This window comes from Lasioglossum baleicum, chromosome 11 (genome assembly GCF_051020765.1).
Source record: "Lasioglossum baleicum chromosome 11, iyLasBale1, whole genome shotgun sequence".
Lineage (NCBI taxonomy): Eukaryota > Metazoa > Arthropoda > Insecta > Hymenoptera > Halictidae > Lasioglossum > Lasioglossum baleicum.
Window position 1 is genome coordinate 13,742,142 of NC_134939.1, and position 24,320 is coordinate 13,766,461.

The 24,320-nt window shown below is 45.2% G+C and overlaps 2 protein-coding genes across 2 annotated transcripts; one reads left to right on the plus strand and one right to left on the minus strand.

Moving 5' to 3' along the window:
• Positions 1-1,003: 1,003 nt before the first annotated feature.
• Positions 1,004-4,455, minus strand: LOC143213257 (uncharacterized). Its single transcript, XM_076432933.1, has 4 exons — positions 4,384-4,455; positions 4,102-4,320; positions 3,860-4,012; positions 1,004-3,508 (listed from the first exon to the last, which is right to left on the minus strand). The coding sequence occupies exons 1-4, from the start codon at positions 4,453-4,455 to the stop codon at positions 2,906-2,908; spliced, it is 1,047 nt and encodes a 348-aa protein (XP_076289048.1). The 3' UTR covers positions 1,004-2,905.
• Positions 1,004-23,934, plus strand: LOC143213514 (uncharacterized). The gene is made up of 3 exons (XM_076433433.1): positions 1,004-1,173; positions 1,343-1,567; positions 3,234-23,934. The coding sequence occupies exons 1-2, from the start codon at positions 1,056-1,058 to the stop codon at positions 1,531-1,533; spliced, it is 309 nt and encodes a 102-aa protein (XP_076289548.1). The 5' UTR covers positions 1,004-1,055; the 3' UTR covers positions 1,534-1,567; positions 3,234-23,934.
• Positions 23,935-24,320: the final 386 nt, after the last annotated feature.

Consider the following 24,320-nt stretch of genomic DNA (forward strand, 5'->3'; position numbering starts at 1 on the left):
AACTTTCGAAAATTTCGTTGCGGCGAAGGGCAGATTTCCGCGAAATTTTCGTTTAATGAACAGCCACGCTTGAAACAAAATACGCGAGGGGCTTTGCAGCTAGTTCTTGATTGAATTGTAAGCCGAGACTCGTAAGCTCGTATGCAGCGGCCTACAATTATCCTCCAGACACAGCTGTCCGGACGCGTTTACACGTATATGTTTTGATCATTATCTACGCCCGGCGATATTACGCTCGTCTAATTACTGTCGAGAAACGGACGTCAATTATAACGGGCCTATTTTCCCGGAGCAATTTACATCGCGCTGTCTGTCGGACGAAGCTTTTGTATGGCTACATTTATTTTAATGCTTAAATGTTCGACAGAAACCAATCAAATTTTATCTCATCTAAAAAGAAAGGCATAACATTCGTATTGGCTGCTCTTTAATTTACCGGACTCAAAATTTGTGCCTTTTACCTATAAATTATGACGTATTTGGTATGTAATACAGTAGATTTGTTGCAGGTCGAAGTTCCGATCCTGTAGGACCAATGGTTCAGGAGCCATACTTGCTTAAAGTTGAACAATCTGCAGTGTTTTTGACAGGTAAAGGCGCCGCCATATTAGTTTGTAGTGACGGTCGCGCGCCGTTTACCGATTTGGTTGTTGATTAGATCGGTGGGGCTAGGACCGGCGGTTCTGCTCACTAAGCGGCTCGCGGTCGTCACTACAAACCAATATGGCGGCGTCCTGTCAAAAACACTGCAGATTGCTCAACTTTAAGTAAGCATAGCTCCTGAACCATTGATTCTACAGGATCAAAACTTGCATTAAAAAATCCACAGGAAAATCTACAGGATTACATACCAAGTACATCATAATTTATAGGAGAAAGGCACGAATTTTGAGTACGGTAAAGTTTACACTTCGTATTTCTTAGACCTTGTTGAAAATCTTCGTCACGAGTTTCCTCAAAATACGGCAAGAGGTTAAAACAGAATATTTCAACAAGCTTCCAAAAACTGAGGAAACAAGTCCAGCCATAAATCGTGTCGTTTCTTATCGAATTTCATGTATATGAACCATCCATATTTTGCAGCCGCTACCAGTACCCTGGCTTCTTTCGAAAAGTTGATCGATAGATGGGAGGGTGAGAACGATCGTCGATGCTTCGACGAAGTAAGCGAGTGTAAGTATTAATATTTTATATTGAAATGTTGCGTGGCAATTTATGGGATGACCTGGTACGTCCGACGCTAAATAACGACACCGAATTTACATACGAGTCTCGACTTTATTTTCCATCGGATCGGGAACGGGAACATTTCGAGCGTGGAGTGTAGTTGTATCGGTTGCAGGCGAATTGGTAGCCCGGAGACATACCTTGTCGCATGATTGGGGCTCCGACGCGGGAAAGATGGTTCCAAGGAAAAGATTCTTCTCGTCATTGGTTGAAAGAAGCATTGATATTCGCGTGGTATGCCTTGCGGTATCGCAGCGAGGCGGGACGGAAAGGGAAGACGAAGGGTGCGCAAAGGAATGCAAATGAGTTCACGCTGGGCCGGACGGGGACATGAAAGAAGGTGACTAAGTGAAAGCGTTATAGATAGAATGATCTGCATTCCTGCTGATAAAATCTTTCAATTGATACCCTCGAACGTGACTCTCCTCTTTTCCCTTCCGATTGTAACTGCCGGCTACGGGGTTTAATCTCCCGTCCCGGACCAGTTCCCCCGATTTTTGCGCCTCCAAGAAACGTGCCAATAACTATGAAAATGGACTACATAGAAACTTGAACATTATTTTAAACTATCTCTTAGACCACTTTCGTAATTATGGGCACACATTTAAATCTAAATTCAAATTCTACTTTCGATCATACAGGGTGAGTCACCCAACGTTTTCACCTCAAATATCTTTGTTGTTTTCAAAGATACATTAAATGTCTTGAGGACAAAATTGAATGGTAAAATGAGGCTCATACGATACCAAAAATATTGTTGTTTTTATGTAATTTTTGTTAGAGATATCAAGGTCCGTCACCGTGAATGACTTTGACTAATTATAGTCAGTGAATTCGTAATGAAAGGTACTATCATCGTATATGTTTAAAAAAGGGTGGTTAAAAATCTCTTAAAAGCCCCATAGTACCGTTCAACTTTGTCTTCAAGACATTTAATGTATCTTCGAAAACAACAAAGATATTTCAGGTGTGATAACGTTAGGTGACTGTGTGTGTATTCAAATCTAAATTCAAATTCAACTTTCAATCATTATAAAGTGACCTCACTAGGCTGTGTTTTTTAATTAGAATCTTTCACGATGACGTGCAGAAATATTCGGATTGCGAACCGATCGGTGGACCCGTCCGCATCGAACGAGTATAATCGCGTGTATACTCGCGGGACTAATTGAAAAATGTTTTTATTTATGATTCGATATACGCCGCGTCGTCGATGGACGGGAAATGATGATCGAACGCGGGATAAAAATATTATACGTCACGCGCACACGCCTGACGGTGCATACGGTTTAAGGGAGTCCTCAATTTTTCACATGCCTCGCCATGACGGATCGCGGAAGCGAAAATGTGCTACGCAGCACGTCCTTTGTACGCTTGTCAATTACTGCCTCCCCCAATGTATTTCGATATTCTGTCGAGTGTCTACGGGCAACCGGTGAAAAAGAAGAATGCCTCGGAATTGGAAATTTAATTATGAATGATACGATCGCATATATCGAATATCGAGTATCGTTCTTGGATATCGAATGTCGTTCGGCCACGAAGTACATAGAGAGGGGTAGGCACCTGGCTCACCATCACCGCGACCACCGTCACGAAAATATAGTATATCGTAACCAGAGGAAATGCGTTCCGTTCGGTCGGTTCGCAAATATTCGGAACAGATTTCGCGGCCGATTTACTTGAAAGTCGGACGGGATTCGCACGGGCGAGGATCGCGGGTCAAACACTTAGCGAAATCGAAAATCCTGCTCGGATTAAGCACTCTGCGATTATTGTTCTGGACAATACTTGCCCGGCGGAGGAAGGTATGTCGCTCGGGACGGTATCTCGTGTAGCTCGCCGGATTATTATGGTATAGAGAATCGGCGGAGAGGCAACTGTTGTTCGATGACCGGTTGGCCAATAACGCGTGGTCCCAGAGCTTCGACAGGATATCTTTTCCTTCCATGAAGGAAACGCTGCTCCTCTTGGTAATTGATCGAGTTTTATCTGTTTTCGTTAAGGTATACTCGGCCAGCGTTCTCGATGGGTTCTGCACTCGGCGCGGGCATTGTAGGTCAGCGCATCCATCGCCGATATTATTTCTAAGGACGATATTACTCCGCCAACATTCTTTCGATTTATTTTCGAGACTGTCCCCCTCGCTGGATACAACCTCCGATGAGAGATTGAACGAGACCTCCGATCGAACCGTTTTCCCAGGCTTCCATAAGTGCAGCCACGATCTCCTCGGACAACGACGCGCCATTCGATCGCGCGATACCTTCGACTGTTCGGCCTCAAACCAAAAGATATGTACATTAATATTCGTCGAAGATGCAAGATTCGCCGTTGAACGATAACGGAGAGGCGGCTTCTCCTCCCCGACGCGAGGGAAAAGAAATTCGCGAAGACTGTTACGAGAAGGAAATGAGACGAGCTCGAAGCAGAATCCACCTCTGAATTTCCCGGTGCTTTATTTATCACATTTATGATTCGCGCGATGAATACGCCCGAAGGAAATAAAATTGATTGCCCTCACGAACTCCGCCGGCTCTTGATTTCAGAATTCTCATTTCTCTCTCGCTCTCTCTCTCTCTCTCTCTCTCTCTCTTTCCCCCGTAATCTCGCACTCTCTTTCGCACCGTACCTCGTTTACATCGTCGATGCCGCCTTTAAGGAAGATAGATCCTTCGGAGAAAGACTTCGTTGCGCGAGACTCTTCCGTGAATTCCAATTTTTCTTTATTACAAGCCCCGACGTATCTTAACGACAGCGGGACTCCCGTTCCGAGCACGTTGTTCTACGCACAGATTTTCCCGGGGAACGTGAATCAGAGAGGAAGAACTCTTCGGTGATGGGTTGCAGCGAGGGTTAAAAGTTTCAACTTACCGGACGCTTGAAATTAGCAACATTTTCCCCGCGAGAATCGACCCCGTCTAAACTCCGTAATTGGTCTCGCGTGTCTCCATATGACCACAGGGAATGCAAACTGTCGAAGACATCGTCCTCGAAGGCAAACGTCGAGCGTTTACGTTCGCCGGCTAAAGGCGCGTATTTTAAACCCTCCACGGGTGACGCCGGCGGAGCAGCGAGCTCCGTCGTTTCAACCTATTCGTTATAAACAGCGAGATGTTTTAGTTGGCGCGAGTCGCAGCTTTCGAGGGAACTCACGGAGAAGAATATCTGATCGTACAGAACGCAGCGCGGAGCGTCGTCGAATTCAACGTCCAATTTCCAGGTCATCGTAAATCCCCGCGGAAGAATAGTTTGACGCGCGTCTCACGGCGTCGAACGTAATCAGAATCGTTCAATCGCCACGATTAATCTCTGTTTTCCATCCCGGGGGAGGGGGAAAAGTAAAAAAAAGGAACGTTTGATGGATTAATAGCGTCGAACGCCGCGCAATTACAATTTTCTCGGCAAAATATTTGCCCGTGAACGCAGCTGCGGGTGAATGCAACCGACTTCAGGACACGTTTGCCATCGTCAAAAAGGAATATCGAGCGGCACAACCAGCCCCCTCTCCCCCCCCTCTCACTCTCTCTCTCCACGCGGAAGAGAAACGAACCTTTATCGAACAGCGGACGAGCGTTTTGAATCTGAGCTGTAATTTTTTTGTGCCCGAACGACAGGTTAATTAATCTCTGGCTGGCTCGGACGTCCGTTCGCTACCTGCAACGACCCCTTTTCATCCTGTAAAATCGTAATAACGGTCTCGGGCTATTTCCGCAACGGTTTCAAGAACCTCCGATGGACGGTTTGCTCAAACATTCCCGAAAAAACAGATGTTCTACCCGAGAAAAGCTGGTTTTATTTTCTTCCAGATTTTTTCCTCCGAAATAAAATTCTATCTCTCCGTTTGTCGATGTTCTTACGCAAAATTATCAAGTCGACTTCTTCCCGACTTTCCGGGCCAAATACCGTACTGTGAACAACACAAATTCCTATTTTATTCGAGGGGAGGTTATAAACGACAAAGGAGAACTGATCACTGCAGACGCGAAGAAAATCGGAGAAAACCTGGTTTTATTTCGAGATTATTTCCTCCGAAATAAAATTTGATTTCCCCGTTATCGATGTTTTTACGCAAAATTTTGGAATCGACTTCATTCCGGTTTTTCGGGCCGAGTACTTCACTGCGCATTGGCGAAAACGTGGGACCGCGAACAACAGAAATCGCCATTTTATTCGCGGAAAGTTATAAACGACAAAGGCGAGCTCCGATCGTTGCAGACGCAAAGAAAATCGTGGAGCGAGGGGTTAATTAACGTTTGCGTCTGGAAAATTTGAATAGCCTGTCATTTTGCGTAACGGCGGGGTAGCGGTCGAAAAAAAGCGGCCGAATTACATGGTACTTGACGATACACGGCGGCTCGTACAGGGATAATTCCAAGACTCCGAATTTCCATATATACTCGTGCATGCGAAAGAAGCGCGAATACTTTGAAAACATAATTCGAGGATACTCGACGCAAAATATACGGTCATTGTGGTGTAACGCTCAGCTATACGCTCTCTCTCTCTCTCTCTCCTTCTCTTCCTCTGATGTATTCGGCGGAGGCGGAGTCGCGCGAAGTAGATTACAAAGGATTATTTTCAACGTTAAATGAATTCACCGGCGACGGCGACGGCGGCAGCCACTCCGTTGAAACGTACTAATGGATACGGGGTGGCCATCACACTCCGAATGAATACAGAATGTATTGTCCGCCAATCATAAAAGAATTTCGTATGGGAGAGCTGAATCTGCTTCGTTATTCTATCCAATGGCGCACCGAACGGTGAATTAATTAAATTATCCGAGTCACGCGGGGCTCGTTTTCGACCGCATCGAGTCTAGCTTATGATTCAACGCGAATGCGACGCGAATCGCGTTCGTATTTTGAAAATTGGCTAGCTTGGTGCAAGGAGCAATTAAAAAATGTCGAAGTACACTTCCACAGGATTTTTGAACAGAAATGAGAAGAAATTAAAAGAAGCAAGCACGTGCTCGGTTCGCCTATTGGCTAATCCAGCGCTGCGAACGTCGATGGCGCATAAACGGAGAGGATAAAGGAATGAAAGGTTTGCTCCGCGTTCATTTTACGCGACGATTACTTTGGCGACGGAAAGGTGGCCAGAGAACGAGCTGAATGTTTTCTTTGGCAAAGTGGGTCGAGTTATTAATGACTAACGGTGCGGAGAGAAAAAGGGCCGAGAGCCGAGGTCTGCTCGTTTCTGGTTTCGATACGGTACGCTAACGAGCAAGACGCTCCCCGGACGGTACACGCGTTATGTTAGCACGAGAATCATTAATGTGGAGCAAAGGGAATCGGAAAACGCGCGTGCGGAGCGCAAGGAAGAGCGCGTCGCGGGGCGGTTCGCAGCCAATGAACAATCGAATTATCAGGCTGTTGCGAGCGGAACGAGAACGATTTTTTTCTCGTTCGTTTTTCCCTTCTGCACGCCCGAGGCTCGTGAAAGTTTCAGTACACGCATGCAACCCTTTCGCGTCCGCTCGCAAGCCCGCGAACCGCGGTCGCGGATCCGTGGATCACGGTTTCACCGAAAAACTACGAAACACAACTTCATTAATCTAACAAGGTAAATTCGTTGAACATATTTCTCGGTCCGTGTGAAGCGGCGCTGCGGCCCTGTCTTTCAGCCGTGCGCTTTTCAACTTTCATCACGGTCAGAGATTTCGATGGTTAATTAACGGGCTGTAACGCGAAAAATGGGCTCACCGAAATTTTGTATATATTCGACCGGCCACATGCATATCCATCCCGGATTCTCTTTGTCGGTGTGCCAAAAAATTTATGTTGCCCGGTAGCCCGGCAAATATTGATCTTCGGATACAAAGTAACACTCGTAATTAAAAAATTAATTGAATTTCCACTGACGCGCGATGAACAAAATCCTCTTATTCCGCGAAGGAGAGACACGAAATGTTTTTTCGTTCGCCGGGAAATCCTGTTGAATTTTTGATTCTACCTGTGCCCGCGGCGACCTTTTGCGTTATTATCTCGCCTGATGTTACCGGATCGTTGCCGTACACGCGAGCTTATCGCGCGCCGTTCGAATCGACGTAAGTATTCCCGAATAACCCGGCCCGGGATTTACGCGACAACTCCGTAATCGGAAATTCGATTTCCGTGATCCGACGAAAATTGAAACAGAATCCTTCGCGTGAGCCCTGTGTAAAAGGTTATGACATGTCGTTCCACTGTACGCACGCGTTCGCCCGGCTACAACCTTAAGAATTACGGGCTCGTCGTATTTCTTCCCTTATTGATAATGGCCAGCGGCAAAAGCTCTCGACTCAGAAAACTCTTCTGTATCGCTCGGAGTATTCCGATCGCTGTATACAGCACTATCGTTCATGTTATTTTAATTCGACAGAATGTTGGAATTTTTCGCGGCGATACTGTCCGGGAGTATATATTCCGCGAAATTTTCGCCGCATTTACGAGGTCCTATAGAAAAATATTTGCGAGAGAGGCACGGATTCGGAAATTCGCGCAATTTCATTTGAAATCCGCTTTCAATGGAGAAAATGTTGGTATTTAGAAGATTAATCAGCGGGCTGTCTAAGTTCTAAAGGGCCGGATGATTAAAACAGAAAATTTTTAATCGGATCCCGTTGCAGAGCGTAATTTTTCCCCTTCTTTATTATCTATTCGAAGCAGAGGCTCCAGGATCCACGCCGGCCCGTGGGCATGGGGCACGAGGTATACTTTTTGCTTATAACCGGGCACGCTTAATCCCTTGAAACGACTCAATTTCGTTGTGCCACGAACCGCGGGTAAACCCGCTCGATACCAGGCGAGAAGAGGGGTAAACCCTTCGATTCCATATAGGATGGAAGGATCTCTCCTGAAATATCGGGAATAGCAGTATCTACGATCCATTGTTTCGACGTAAAAAGGTCGTAGCGCGGCGGGAACAATGGGAACAAACCGATCCCTGCCCGCGGCTTATCTCCTCCGGTTTTCGGCGTGCTTTTCACGAAGGTAAGCTCCGCCAATAAGCTCGACCGCAGCAAATATATCGACGTTAAATTTCACTGTGTGTTTGTCGAGAAATAAACCACGTACCCGCGAATAATACGTACCTTGCTCTACACTGTATCGTCGCGATCATCAGCCATTTATCTATGTATCCCCCGTGCGGGATCAACGTCCTCCGCGAAAAATTCGAACCGGTGGAACACTCTATGGAAATGTTAGCTGGCGGAAGGAAAATCCGCGAATTCCAAATACCGACATCCGTTCGTCCAAAGCTCTTTTTCAAACTCTCGCGTCGATCTATTAGGTCGCTCGGAAAGCGATTTCGTTTTTCATGGGAAAAACTGTTTACGACTTCATTGGAAATGCAACAAAAAATGCTGAAAATATGTTTAATAAAAAATGTTGAAGAAAGCGAAAAAAAGTGGTAATCCTTAAACAGGATTTGTTTAAACGGAATTTTTACCCTTGCGGCAATGAAAAAGCAAAAGGTGATGGAAATGCGTACTCTGATTATGGATAAGGTGGATGAAAAAATTCGTTTCCGAACTGTTTCGTCGAAAGGGCGTCTAAGCAGCGGATGACGAGCATTTAGGCGCGCGTCCCTTCGATGCCGGTGCCAGCAGTCTGACCAACGGGACCCGCATTCCCCGGAATCCCACGGTATTTCTCAATCTCCGAGAATACGGAACCGCGTCCGAATGATTTAATCCACTCGGGCCTTGAGTACGGAAGCTATTCGCAAAAATGTTCGGGCTCGAAAATGGCTCGGCGATTTACCATTGCCGTTGGCTAGGTGTAATAATAAGCGTGGCGCAGATGTGCACAAAAGCTGTTCAAATATTTGTCGAAGTTTGTCGTGCACTCGAGACATCTTCCCGTCTCGAAGGAAATAAATACTTGAGCTACGGTATAGCTGCTGACGCGGCATCCACCGCAATTCTCTGTGCGCTAAATTTTTCAACGGTTGCTCTCTTACGCGGGGGGTTACGTTTCCAGTGAACTTTCCGCGGAGAATATTAGTATATTGTTTATATTGTGTGTGTATAGTACGTATACAACGTAGTAACCACGTGCTAGTAACCGATCCGTTTTTCTTACGGGGCTCATAGACGATCAATATTATCGTTAATATATTACACAATAATAGTGATCGTCTGTAAATTAAATTAAAAGATTGCGCAATATGTTGAGTCAGTTAAAAAGAGTTTGATTTTTTTTGTACAATCTCGTAAATATTGAAGTGGGTAATATGTGGGTTGAATTTTCAAGCATGGCTGCGAAGGAAAAAGAGGAAGAAAGAAAATTAATTTTAGAATGTTCATCAAATAATATACCATCTATTCGCAGAAAGTTTCGAAAATCAGTTGGTTCACTTATTCTTAGATCACTTAACTTTCATGAGTGTACTCATTTCTTTTTTTAAACCATTCCTTCATCCACCTGCACTTTTTCTCCTTCTTCTTTAAAGCTATAACTAATGCAATGGCCACACAACTTGCTTTCTTTATATTCTTTTATTTTATTAGTTAACTGCAGCGTCATTAGTCGTGCAATAACTTATTGGGCAATAATATTGTCTCGCGTGGGTGATCCAGCAATATTATTGTGCAATATACTGTGCCATATATTGACGATAATATTGATTGTAGTGTATAGTGAACGCCGCCTCAATAATTACTAGACTGCGGATCTGTATCTAAAATAAAAATTGTCTATACATTAATCGCGAGGAATAGAAACCAACCTGAATGTTAATTCTTCTCTTAATGATTTTAATATAGGAGAAATTATACATCGACATCTTCAATGTTAAAAATTTTCCAACAATTTTCAATTTCATCTACTCAATTTTCCTATAAACGCATAAAGATCCGCAGTCTAATAATTACTTAGGAACGTATACAACAGTATAGTATAGTGTTCGATTTTCCGGCGCGGCGACCGTCGGGGCTTGTTGTGGACATTTTTTCGGAATTTCACGTCGATTCATATTTCACCTGTTGGAGAGCCGCTCCTGTAAACATCGGCGTAAGGTTTTAAGACCGGCACTGACTCAAATTCCGGGCTGCGAGCTCGCAGCACGTAGCGCAATATGCGGCAAAGTGGGCCCCTAGTTAAACGAGTTGCTGTGTAAAGTGTCTGAACGAGAAAAGTGGTCAATGGTTCTGAAACCGGGGGGTGGTAAACGCGTCGTTGGAATTCATCGACACGGAGATCACGTTGTTCCAAGCAAATTTCCCGTGAAAACCTGCAGCATCAGTTTCTCCCCAGCTTTTCATCCACCTTTTAGAAAACAGAAGCCATACAATTTACACGCCGCTGACCTTTCCTTGATCCAACGAAATTAGTATTGTTCCGCTCTCTCTCTCTCCCTCTCTCTCTCTCGGCAAAACCATCGAGTTCCCGAACAATTTCGAAAATATTTCCACCGCCGCGGCGAAACAGAGTTGAAGAAAAAAACGTTTCGAAAGTTCGCTCCAATTTCTGTACACGCGAATCATGTTTCCCTGGTGTTCCGGGTTTGTACGTAGTTTCTCCGTTGAACGACTAATTGCCGAATGGAATCGCGAGCAAGATACGTGATAAATTAGCAGAGCACACGAAAGCTCCAGTTGACGGCCATTTGCATCCGACTTTAATATTCTTGGTTGTTTTCGTTTTCTGTTTGACGAGGCGAGGGATCCGTCGCGTGGGTGTGTGGGTGGGTCGACGCACACCACTCACACCACACACACATACACACGGGGGACGGTCGCGTGAGTTCGAGTTGCTTTGTAATCGCTAATGACACACCAACTCGGCGTATTGCATTAAAATGTACACGTAACCGCACTGTAAGCGGCTTACAATACGCGGCGCGACGCGCTCCATATTTAGTCAGTGCCTAGTACCGTGTGACCACGGCCTAATAAAGTCGAAACTGTAAGAGGATCATCGTCCGACCGCGAAAGGGGTAACCTAAGCGTTCGTAATATCCCGCCAGATTGAACAATACATTACCATCCGCATGTTCGGGCAACTCGTGCGGTCCACATGCATGGTTTCCACTCCCGTTCCCCGCCCCCCTCCTCTTCTCGTGCCTATTTTCCGCATTGACGGACGTCCCCGTCCAAAATGGAAGAAATTACGTTCGCGATATCATTCCCCCTCGTAAAATATACCGTCGAGCAACCCGATCTTAACGCTGCAACTATCACAATATTTCGTAGTTGGATTAAAGTCAATTGCAATTTCAATAAACGCGCTACAGTTTATACGGTAAATTAAAGTTCGGACGCCCGACAGTCTTGTCTGACCACAGCCAACTGTCGCGCTACTCGCCTGATCAACGGTGGTACACTCTCCTTGTCCGGCATTGAAAAGAGTTAAGATATTAAAAAGATTTAAGCACATCGCTGTATTAATTTCAGCCTGATAAAATAATTGAAAGGAGAAATAAATTTTTATTTAGACTCCGGATTTTTTAAGCGGTATTTGCTAAAGATGTATGTGTTATTAATTCCCCTTAAATTCCAATCGATTTACAGTGAACAAGACGATTTCCTTTCGAGTCAACGAATCAGAAAGGATCGTAGGAAACTGGAGTTTAGCTTTTCCGGGCGAGAAATCGATAGGCCATGGTTGCCGTCGCGGGCGGCGCAATTAACGATCGACACGCGAGTGAAATCTTTTGAACGGTTTCGGCCAGAAGTAGATATGTCATTCTGTAAATGTTTTATCGTCTGCGCGGCCACGTGATTTCTCGAACGGCACGCGACGGATGCAGTGCACGCGACGGATGCGATACACGCGAGGCTCTTTTCACGGTTGATGAATGAGCGAAATGTAAGGGAAACAGGGCTTGGTGTCGCGTTAAATTCTCCGGTCTGCGTTCGGTTTATCGTCCCGAGGCTTAATTGTGATATTCATTTAACAGCCGGCACGGCGGGAAGTTGCATTTACGTTTCTGCATTATTCAAACGTTTACACGTCGAACACGTAGCTGCTACTTAATTACCGTGTATTTTCAAATCTCGTTGCAGCGTTTACGCTCGATGGCCGACGGCTGGGACCAGCTGAAACGCGTTTCACGATGATAGCGATCGTTTTTTTCCCCCCCGACCGATCGTTCCGCGAAGATAATTGCGATAGAACGATTCGATCGCGTTATCCCAATCGATCGATTCCGGTCAAGTGCGACGTTCTTTCGATTTTAATTCAGCTCGTTATAACGAGTCGAAAGACAAACCCCGTCCGCCTTAACGATATTTTAATCTATCTCCGTCCTCCTCCGTCTGCCTCGTCGGCTGAAGTAGATCATCAAACAGTCGACAAGTAATTGTGCAAGCACCGAGGACGTCCCGAGGTTCGGTAATAGATAGCAAACCGTTCCGAAAGTACCTTTCGACCTGCTTCGTATTCACCTTCTCGAGAGATTGGGTAATAGTCATTTGCATTTTATTCGGGCTCGCGCGCCACTTCTGCGCTCTCTCCCTCTCTCTCTCTCTCTCTCTTTCTCGACGATAACACGGGGTGAAATGTACAGTTTTTGCGGGGCCAGGTCAGAATCGCAAGCGGAATGACAAGCGATAAAAGTACTCGCGCGAGAATGGGTAATAAAGGCGTTGCTGCGGTGGCTGGATTAATTCCCCGGCATATTAAAATTTATCGCGTCGCCGTAAGCCGCGTGGTCGTCTATAAACCTGATCAAGTTCGGCGATTCAAAAGTAGGGCCGATCATTACCATCTCGCTGGCTCTCTCGCTCGTATCGGTATCATTGACAACGCCAGGTGTAGATGTAAGTTCGAGTGTGAAACTCTTCACCACGTCCCTTGGCAGTGTAATTTGTATCATACTCAAACATTTCTTTTTTATTGAAGCTCTTCAGACCTTCAAATGGGTCCATTTCGCTTTACAATTTCCTGTTACAATGTTATAGAGTGAGATATGATTTAAATAGATAATTTACGATCTTTGAAATAAGAACATTTCTTTATGTCGATCGTAGATAATGCAAATGAACAATTTAATGATTTCGGCGCCACAGGTTCGATCAAATATTACTCACTAAGCTATTTTGCAATTTAAATGGTTCTCGACGACCTTGAAATAACAATGGATATAAATGCAAGCCTTAATATTAGGTTCCGCTATAAACATGTCGATATTTAGTGGTAATTGGTAGCCCATTTTACATAGAGATACTCAAAGATTACTGTTGAACAATCTCTGTTAAAAAACAAGAAGGGAAAAAAGTGGTGTACCCTTATTTCTGGTTTGTATAGGTTACCTGCTCCGTGTACTTTGGTTTCGTTTGTACCAAATGTCGTAATAACTCTCTTATGAGATTTCCTGAATAAAAAAAGAAAGAATTCGACGATCGATTACATTAACGGGAATATTCGTTGACCAGCGCGTTCCCCGCGGTCTTCTAATGTTAAAGAGGAGTGAGAACGTAGTTGAAAATATCGAGCACCAATTATAGCGCCGCGCCGAGGGGTTAAGATTTTCGGCTGAGATCGAGCGTAACTATCGGCTCTTATGAATTTCTATAATTTCGAAATCGGTACGGTCTGCAGAAACTTGAAGCGGATTTGGTAAGTCCCTTTGATCAAAAGCTGCGCCACGCAGCATCCCAAGTTTCCCCGCAATAACTGGAGTACGATTTAACTTGGTTAAGGAGCAATTAGTCAGCGGTTAACCCGAACTACTCCCCTACCCCTATTTACTGTGTACTCAAGAAATCAGTCCGTAAGTTCAGCTTCTACGGCACGAAGCCGTCTACGACAGTTTATATGCACGTTAATTAATTCCCCCCAAGGTGAGAAGTTACCAAGGAATTGAACGCTGCGAAACGAAACGGCCTGCTACGAGCCGGTTCGATATCTTTAGATGGGATTCTACGATACCCCGCAACACCCCGTAAACAATCATCACCCGGATGAATTTCCCTCGACGGAAAACCTACGGCTTCGAGATACACGAGTCGCTTGTTTCGAGAATCCAATAGCCTCTATTTTGATCTCTAGCCAGATCCAAGGGAATTAGTCGACGTGGATTTCTCGATAAGATGGAAATGCTATTGCACCACCTGCGAATTGGACCGACCACTGTTTTGTGACGATAATTTCTTCGCCCAATTTGCGCCTTGTCCGACCACAAATCTTATTCAACATTTCTTTTCGTTCCTCGTTAATCCGGTATAACTTTCAGAAGAAAAATCGGACAACGATCTACTTAGCCTCTTTTAAAAGGGCAAAGCTTCTGCTTCAACATCCTGAAAATACTTTTTCAAATAGAGCGAGAGAAGAAAGAACGCGGGAGGCTTGCGTTCCCGCGATAATAAACATTGTATGGGATTTGTACCTTGTCCGACCACAAAGCTCATTCTAACTCGCGTCGCCTGCCTAAAATGGTGTAACGTTGCGAAGAAAAATCATTCTGTAAAATACTTTTATGGGTGTAGAGAAGAACGATCGCGTAGGAGGCTCGCGTAACGGCGACAATAAATATTGTATAAGTGCAAGTGGAATAGGGGGTCGGTCTCCTTTTCGTCTTGGCGTGGTCGTTAGTCAATTCATCTTTCCCCGTGGCCCGCGGTTATCGGGTTATCCGGAAGTGAGATTGCCGGCGTCGAATCCGCCTTCTCCGTGGGTTTTGAATCCGTCAAACCGTCCCATCATTAGTGACTGCGGTCTTATCCGCCGCTAGATATAACCAGCACGAATTCGACGGGACAATCTCATTACGGGACAACCCATTATCTCCGTGTTCGTCGGATAATTCAATATAAACGTACTAATTGGAAAACTCCGTTTGGAACGCAAGTCGCGTTGCAACGTGCGTCGGATAGAGAACTGTTGGATTATTTTCCGTTTCGGGATGGAGCTGTGCCCAGTGAAAATTAAACACTTTTATCGAGTGTCTGATCCAGTCCCGGGGCCAAGCGATTGTGTGTTCAAAAAATACCTTCTCGAAATCGGTATTTGTTCGGAATTGGATTCCGCGTCGAATTCGTCGACTATAACACGTATTTTGAACCACTGTTTCCAGCGAGCCGAGATCAATTTTCAACCGGTTTCTTTAGAACATCCGACCTGCGAAGTGGTCAATTAAATAGATCACCGCCGCGACTAAATTCGTTGCAAATTAATTTCGGAAAACCTTCCCCGATTGCAAGCCCTCCATACGGAATTCCGCCAGCTCTAAACAGTATTTTTCATAGCGTGAACCCGGCGAACACGCACGAATGTATCCGATCGATCGCTCGGTGTATCGTGCAATTAATTTCGTTTTATTCGATTAAAAGCGGCAGCCTGTGATTTCTAAAGCATAAAATTCGGCCGTTTCTTCTGTCTCGCGCGCCATTTCCGTGTAATAGCCAGTTAATAAAATAGTATTTAATTTCCGCATTGTGTAAATATTCGAGCACTTCGGATATTGCACACTTTGCTCGTTTCATTAATTGGATCAGTCCGATTGTTTACTTTCTGTGTAAATATAGCGGAACATGTATCGCGCGCGCGGAAATCACATTTTGCCTGCAATATTCATTAGCGCGCCCGGGCTCGCGGTGCTAAAAATCCCGCACGGAGCTCGAAACACCGAGATCCGCGAGAATGTTTCGGTTCTGGTGGTGCGCGGCGTCCCCTTCAATTTTCATATCTTCCGAGTCGGAGGGGATGGACAAACTGGTGGTTTAGCGCGCGATCAAAGCCGAGAAACGTTCGTGGCGAAGCGTAAAGTCGAATGTCTGAGCAAGAGCCACACTCGTTGATCTCCCTCCCAGTCATTTTCATTAAAAATCCCGAATGGGAGTCGGCCGTGGACCGCGGAGCCTCGACAAAATGAAACGTAAATATTGGCCGAGGCACTCTCTCTCTCTCTCTTTCCGCCATGCGAACTTAAAACTCGTTTCAACGCAGCCTCGTATTAATAAAGATGAGCGCATTCCGTACACCCGGCACTGCTGCGCTGACTCCAACTTTTGGATACGGCACTCACGAGATCGTTTAAGACCAACCAAAATACTGCAGGTTTCATGCTCGCCCTCGAGCTTCACACTTCTACCCTGCCACGCGTGTTCGACCGCGAGAACCCGCGTTTCATTATGTTTTATCACATCGAGCGAGCTTATCCATCAGAGACAGTATATCGTTTTCAGCTAGAGATCCCTATTTCATGTGTATTTTATATAATCTTATTATATGAGCCGTTTATTTTGAAAGTTGCCTAAGTCCATTTAAGTTTAAATTGAGATATTTAAGAGGTTGCGTTTCAATGAAATTAAAAATACGTATATAAGTAGAGGATACCAATGTATCACACTCCTTAAAAGTGTATCTACGAGAGTTAAATTTACAATTCCTACTAAAATAAATGCAATTATTAAGTGAATAATATGTGTCCTCTTACTAAGAATGGACTTAAGCCACTTTCGAAATTAACAACTAGATTTGTCATAAAATTTGAGACAGTCCAAGTCCATTCGATATAATTTAAAATGCTTCAAATTAAAAAACAATATTCAATTTATTTTATATTTCATTACAAAACTTGAAAAACACCATTTATGCAATTCAGAAAATCTTCTAACTATATAAATTGCATAACAATTTACTTCTCATTTACATTTTGTGTATGCGAGAGAGATTTGAAGAAGTCATGGTGCTCCGGTGGTATACATCGTAGTAAGTCCATCATATCCTTGTAATTCGCTGTTGTAATTTGTCTTATGTTTTTATAAAGTGGTGTCAATACAATATTTTCGAATTTTCTTAGTCTACCCCGACGTGGTAATAAATTCAGTATTTTAAACTCTGCATTCGCATCCATTGACACCTCACAGAAAATTTAATATGGTTCATTTCTCAAGAAACGCATCCAGCATATTTTTTCTATAATTTAATATTTTAAGTTTAAATTCATTTGCAAGTATGTATTGTATGAATTTCTTTTCATTGCATTAATTAAACGTACTGAGTATTCAACTAAAGCAACTATCCACAAAGTGAGCTTAACTGTTTAAATACCAATTAATTATTATACTAACTAATTAATAATTAATTGTAATTACCATCATCACTGCCTTTGCACATTTGAAAATCCGCAGTTTCTGACATTGTCAATAATGGATTGGCTGGATGGACCAGCTAATTTCCTTTTTACAAAGTCTTTGTGATTTTAAATATATTACTTACAATTTGCTTCAGAATGAAAAGATAACGTAGAAATGTAAATATTAAAATTGCAAGCTTGATTTTTCGTTGGAACGTCAAATGTTTCAAGCATTAATAAAAACAAATAAATATTGGAAAGACATTCTGCCTCGCAACAAAGAAGTCGATGGAATATAGCCTTTGGAAAGAAAGGTATAGCGACTCCCTCGGTTGCTTGTAAAACAGGGCGGCGTTCGTGCGGTCTCCGACTTATTCCACGTAGGAGAATTCGAGGAAAGTAGCAGCCACTCTTGTGTACGAGTCGAGGAAGCCCGCACGATTCGATTATTTTTCCATCGGTCTGATCGCCCCGTCACGGATAAGCCTCGAAATCGATTGACGATCGTGTTAAAGATTCATCGGTGATCGACGGAAGCAGAAGGAACGGTCCAGACAGCGTTCTGTCCCTCGATTTCCTCCTTGATACGTCGATTTCCGTAACACACCGGCGTCTCCCACGTGGATCAGAACCATCGCAGCGGAAAGTGTAACTCGTTGTCGAACGTCCATCTGGAAGATCGACAGTCGGAGCGGTCGCCCCCTCCTTCCGCCCATGCTTCCTACCTCAAACCGTGATGTTCCGTCAAAATAAACGAGAAAAACCATCTCTGGATTACTCGCCCGGTAAACCAGTCTCTTTCTCTTTTTCTCCTTTCTCCGATCGATTTTACCGTGCCTCTAATGTTTTTTTAGAACGCTCGTCAAACTACCAACACCAACGGAATTTCTCGTGTTTGCTAAATACCATACGTGGCTCTCCAAAAGTTGAAATCATTTCAGAGTCACCAAGCTAAACAGTATTTTACAAAAAATTAATTAACTCGCGTATAAGCCTGTAGTCGCAAATGACCCTTGTGTGGTTGATGCAACTTGGAAAATAAATAAAGAGAAATTACAGGTTCCTTTAAAATGTCGGAAGGTCGCGAGGTCTATTTAGAACGGTTGGCGGCGGGTGTATTGAAACAAAATGATTCTCCACGATACCTCGGGACGTCTTCGTGGTGCGGCGCTTGTACTTTGCTCGGGGCAAATTGAATTTTCTGTCAAGATAGCCGGAAAAAAAGGTAGGCACGCGTACACATCGTTGGTGGCCCTCGTAAATGACGTCGCGTCTCGTCAACGAAAGGTAGGTAACCATCAGCCCGGAAAACCCGACGGAATTGCATTAACAATAAGTGTATTAAGGTGAGAGTATTCCTAAAGAGGGAGAGAGCCTGGAAGCGAACGGGGGAGATAGGGGTGAGCGAGGTTCTGTCACGGAGGAAACGCGGTGCCCAATTATTCAACTAAATAGGAAGGATACGCTATTTTCCGGCCGGGCCATTTTACTTTTACATGTCCTCCGGTTCTTGTGTACCGGGGAAAACGGGCCTTTGATGCGCCGCCCGTGATACCTCGCTAATTTTATAAAGCATCGAAGCTTTTAGAGACCATAGATCGTGATTCAAACAAAATACCTCCGCCTTCCTCTCAGCGAAAAACACTCTGCAACCTATTAGGTCGTTCGAGTTTTAAGAACGTGGAAGTCAATGAAATCTTGTTTTCCGTACTAAACAAATCTTTTGTACATTTTTCTGGAGCCATAAATGTAAAGATCGCAAAAGATCATAGAACAAAATGTCACAAAACTTATTCCAAATGGTAAAACATTGGCGTTGGTTTTCCCTTGACAAAACGGAATGACTTTCCGAACAACCTAATAATTCGGAATTGACACAGCCCTGTGTATGAAACCGCGTTTCCCCCGAGATCTTCCGGGGATTAGTATTTTCCCGAGCCCCTTCAGAGTCGCAGACGATTAGGTATAAGGGTGGCGATGTTGCCTAATGACGTTCACCGTGTCGTCCCGAAAATGCAATATAATATACCGATGAGTGGCCACGTGTCTGTCAACGTTAGCGACAATCCCGCGGCATTATAATGCTGCGTCGCCTTAACGAGGACGGGTCCTTTGAAAACTCCTCCTTCCCTTCGCCCAACCCCTTCTCTGCTGTCCGTCAACTCTCGAGGAGGGCTGTAAATTTAATGAAGCGTCCTTTAAATTGCAACATGCCGCATCCAATCGCATGTTACTCCAAATTCCAATCCCACGGCGTTCTCCTTCCTACTTTCTTCTCCTTTTACCGAACACAATAGGGCTTTTTACTACGCTCGAATCTCTCGTTCTACGACGTTGCTTCCCGACGCGGGGGGCTTGAAATTTCAATTCATAGATATCTCGTTTTCTTAGTCCATTGTAACACATCTCAAGTTAAATCGAATCATTTATTTAAAACGTGTATATTCGTCATCCGGTGCGAATGCGTGAAGTATGATGGAGAGAAAGTTGAAAAGCCTCTCTGACCTGCTGATTCAAATTCTTCTAAGTAGTTTCCTCGTGCGACCCGGCGTATTGGATCGAGCCGAGAGAGGTTTTCTTTGACACCGTGTATGTTCCGTTCGTTTTGCCACGAGCCTCGTGAAAGACAGGCAGACCTGCTGGGTACCCGCAAAAGGTGACGGATGCGAGTGTTCCGCTTTAAGTGGACTCGGAGAGCAGAGAGTAGCATGGATACCGGCATCGCATACTCGACCACGTATCTCTTCTTTTTTCCTTTGGACGGTAAGAGCCGCGAGGAGGAAGACGAGAAATGAAGAGAGGAGGAAACCTGCGGGTGGCTCTCTCCTGAAATTACTCGATTCCATCGCGGTGACCCCTCGCGTCGAGTTCCGCCATTTGTACGTTCGCTTGCTTTCACCTCTTTCCACGGTCCCTCGTCTCCCCTCCCCCTTTCGCTTTTCTTCGAGCTCTTCCCTTCGTCGCCGTAGCCGTCGACTGTCTCCCAGCCCCTGCGATGCAACCCTCCCAACCTTTCTTAATTCCGTGACAACCAAGGGAGAATAAAATGAGCGTGCCTCGGTGACACTGAAATGACTTTGATATCGGGGTATCACCACTGCAAATTGACCACTCGGAAATCATCCGCAGGGATTATCATTTTTTTTTTTAAATTGTCACGAAAAATGCGTTTGGAATAAAAAGTTACACAGTCCGAACAATGTTGAAGAAAACTAACATGTATTTTGTTATTAGCTCGTTCCACCCTAAAATTGACTAAAAGGGAAAATTGATTATCGGCGTCGACGTCGAAGTTTCCAGGGTGCGTCTATCGGGTCGGGAAATCAGAAGCATAAAGGAAACAAATGGCTGGACGCGGTCCATAATCGTTCCCGTGATCGTCGTTATTATTATAAGTGGCGAGGATGCAGCTACGGTGGATGGAACAAGAAATGACATTGCGGAGCGCGATTTATTTCCGCTTTTGTCGCTAACCAGCTCTCTAGGGATTGCGCGGGGAGCGATACCGAAGAATGAGAGTATTGTTTGTGCTGTTCGCCCAAGGTGGTCGACTTCTCCTCGAAACTTATATATTCTCGGTGTCTGTGTGTGCGCGTGTCCGGCGTTCGTGTGTTCGCAGACGGTGTTCGTCGGTGGGGTGACAGTGGTAGTGGGATATATTTATGTTAGCAAACTCGATGCCGGAGTCTGCGGAAAGGAGGAGAAGCGTGCACGTCAGTTCGCAGCACCTCTATCGGGAAAGGGAACTCATGCAATGGGATTACTCGAAGCTGGAAAATGTCTCGGTTGTAGACGAAAAGTGGCTAGTCGATTGGTACAAAGCGCGGCTTCTAGAGAAATCCACCGAGTTGTTTGTTTCCCTCCGCGTTGTTAAATCTGACGGTACGTGCTGCGGCCGTGGAAGAATATTTACACCGCGACCGGGGAGAGCCAACGTTCCCGTAACAACCGCTATTTCTCAAATTTACTGCCTCCTCGGTTTAACCCTTCACAGGGCTCTACTCCTTTCCTTGTTCTTCTTTTTTTTTTTTTAACAAAAAAGCACCTTCTCGGAGCTTCGTTAGAAAGTTTCACCGGTTAGAAGAGACGTTGCAATTATTACGCGCGACCACGAAGCAACGAACATCAAGATAAATTATTTCGCGATAGAAGCGGGCCCGCCGAACGTTGACTTCGGAAGACGAAAGATGAAATAATCCGATTACGAGTTGATAATAATTTCGATGGTATCCGAGTCGGAGGAGTGCTTTTAATTAGCTGTTGGAACAGACCGGTATTCGGAATAATTGGAGGGAGGACAGATGCACACGGAGCGGTAATGAAAATGTAGGAAAGCAGAGGGTGAAAAAGAAGGGCGAGCGCTGAAAGGAGGAATCGGATTAACAAATTTCTCAATTAAGGTCACTATAAATTCCTGATGCAGCTTCCACGATATCAGCGGCTAAGAACAGCGAGGATTTATCGCGGCCGGCACGCCGCGCCGGTCTAGCCGTACCGCACCGCACCGCGCCGTGCCAGGGAGAAGCTTAAAGTTCGAAAAGGAGAGGAGAGTGCCGGAGGCAGAGAAGGGAGCATGGAGAAAGGAGCGGCATACTCAACACCATAAACCGCAACGCGCCCTTAATTCCGCGCTGCGAGACGCGCCGCAAAGAATTATCGGCCGCAATAAAACTTACCCCGCTGGTCTGGTTAATGACTTCGATAACTGGGCTTCCAGTTTCGCAAACGAGCAACGCTGTTCTTATACGTGACCGCCGTTCTCCCTTTCTTCGCCGTGAAATCTCCTCCGCCAAATCGGAATGAAGACGGAACGCTTCGAGAACTTTTATCGTCCATGCGAGAAGTTTGCCGATCGCGCTCCATTATTGTTCACGATCGTCAGAACCTCGCTGGGAGTGGCCGAAAACGACGAGGCAGTTCCAGCGATATCAGGGTCGAAGGAAGACCGCTTTTCCCCCTTGCGATCCTTAGGAATCGATCACTGGAAAATTTCGGATTTCGAGTTCACCTTCAGTCACGCGTACTCCGCTTTCTACATAACTGTTTTGTCGAAGGATATAATTGGAGTGGAGTTCTTTTATAATTAAAGGACACAGAGCCTGGTGAAATACTTTACATTTCTGAAATGAAAAATGATAGTATTTGTCGAGGAGTGAGTTCTGGTTGGGGCGAATAGTTTTTTTCAGACAGAGCGGAGCGGCTCCAGGGACGCGATAGCGAATTTTTTTACGGGACGAGGGGGGAAGATATAATTCAGTAGAAAATCAATGGCTGGACATATCTTTCTTGCCAGCATTCGGGCAGAGCAACGCGACCCATGAGCCAGAGTGTTCTCGTATTTCTCCTCGCGTTGCAAGTGCCGGTAACTGGGTCACTATTTATGTCACCTGCAGAAACAAGAGGCAGACAACCAGCCAACATCGGCGATGTTGGCGTCTACGGTGGTCTTCTTTTTACCGTGGACGCCTTTGTGCGCCCGGTGGTAGGTACGTTGTTAGTCGCGTTACACACCTTGCCTTTTACACGCACTTGGCGATCGTCGCGCCGCGGACGCGCGCTGTTCGCGTCGTCGTTCTAACGATTTAATGGGATCGTTTCCGTCCGTCGGACGCTCCTCGATTAAACGAGCAGATATTTCGAAAGTATGTGTTTTCGCTGGCTCGAATACCGGATCTCGTTTTCATAAATAGTCCATGTTCCGTGTAATGCAACGCTCGAATTACCGGGGAGGATAATTGAGCGATGGTATTCGGAACTCTGTCCCGATCATTTGATATGAAAGCCAAACAATCTTGTGCTAATAAGGATTCGCTTTCCCGTCCAGGCACAGTAATTGCTCGACTAATATTAAATTACGGTGAACGGTGTTTTGTTGTTTTCCCGTCGGCGCGCGGCGATCTCCAGAGTCCGAGAGGATCTGCCTGCGTTATTTCCAAAAATATTCCACCCGAATGCGAATAGGTGTACAGATTATTAATGTACCGCGGGATTTCCGGAGAATACGATGTTTGTCCGGATGTCGGCGTGAACGTTGCGCGTCGCGTACCTACCGAAAATTCGTCAGAGTCCGAAGGAAGAGAGGCGAGAGCATTAAAACGCGGCTTTGGCGGCGATCCACTAAAAATCCGCAAACCAGCCAGGAGGGAATTTATATTTACGAATGTCGGCCGCTCGAAGGGAAATTACACGCAAAGGGAATCGCGGCGGAAGTGAAACCCAATCGACCAGCAGCGAAATCCCGGAATTGGATCCCCAGAACTCGCCGGAGTCAATTTACCTAGCCGGTTTCACGCGAAACTGAACGTCCCTCCGCAACGTAATCTACGTTGCCTTCCGTACCTCCGTCCGCGAGCGAGCACGGGCAAGAGCACGACCGCGCGTGTGTGTAGATTATTAAGTATAAGAGGCTTTTCGCTGTTAATTAAGTCCGTCATACTCCGCTCCGCAGTCAGCGCAAATGAGAATATAATATGACGCGTTTCGTATGCTTTGCTTTTTGGAATTAAAATCGGATCACCCGACCTGGCAGCCATACTACTCTTTGTCCCTCTATCAAGCCGACCTGCAGCAAGATTACTTTAACGTATCAACGCATCCTTGCCGTTTATAGCTTTTGATAATTAGTATAATGAATAGTAGACACTCGGTAACAATTTTACGCGCATCCTCTTAAGCGACGCCAAGGGGTAGACTCGTTTCCAGGATTGCAAGGGTGCGGGATGCACTTTCTCTGTATGTATTATGTAAAGATGGGGTAGATAAAAGATCAATCTAGACCGCAATCGCCCTCAAAAATCCGATTTTTACTTTTACGAGGCGTAACTTACATTATTCGGAAGCATGAAGCTATTTTCGCCTCATAAACGTAACCTTTTGAGGGCGACTGCGGCCTAGATTGATCTTTTAGCTAGCGCTTTTCACTACTGAAAAACCGAATCTTTGCATTATCGATAAATGAGAAGGCGCATCCCGCATCCTTGCAATCCTGGAAACGAGACTGCCCCCTTAACAGAATCATTCTACGCTCTCCGGTTAAGTGACGACGCGCCGGGAATTTGTAGATACCAAGAAGCTAATTCGGG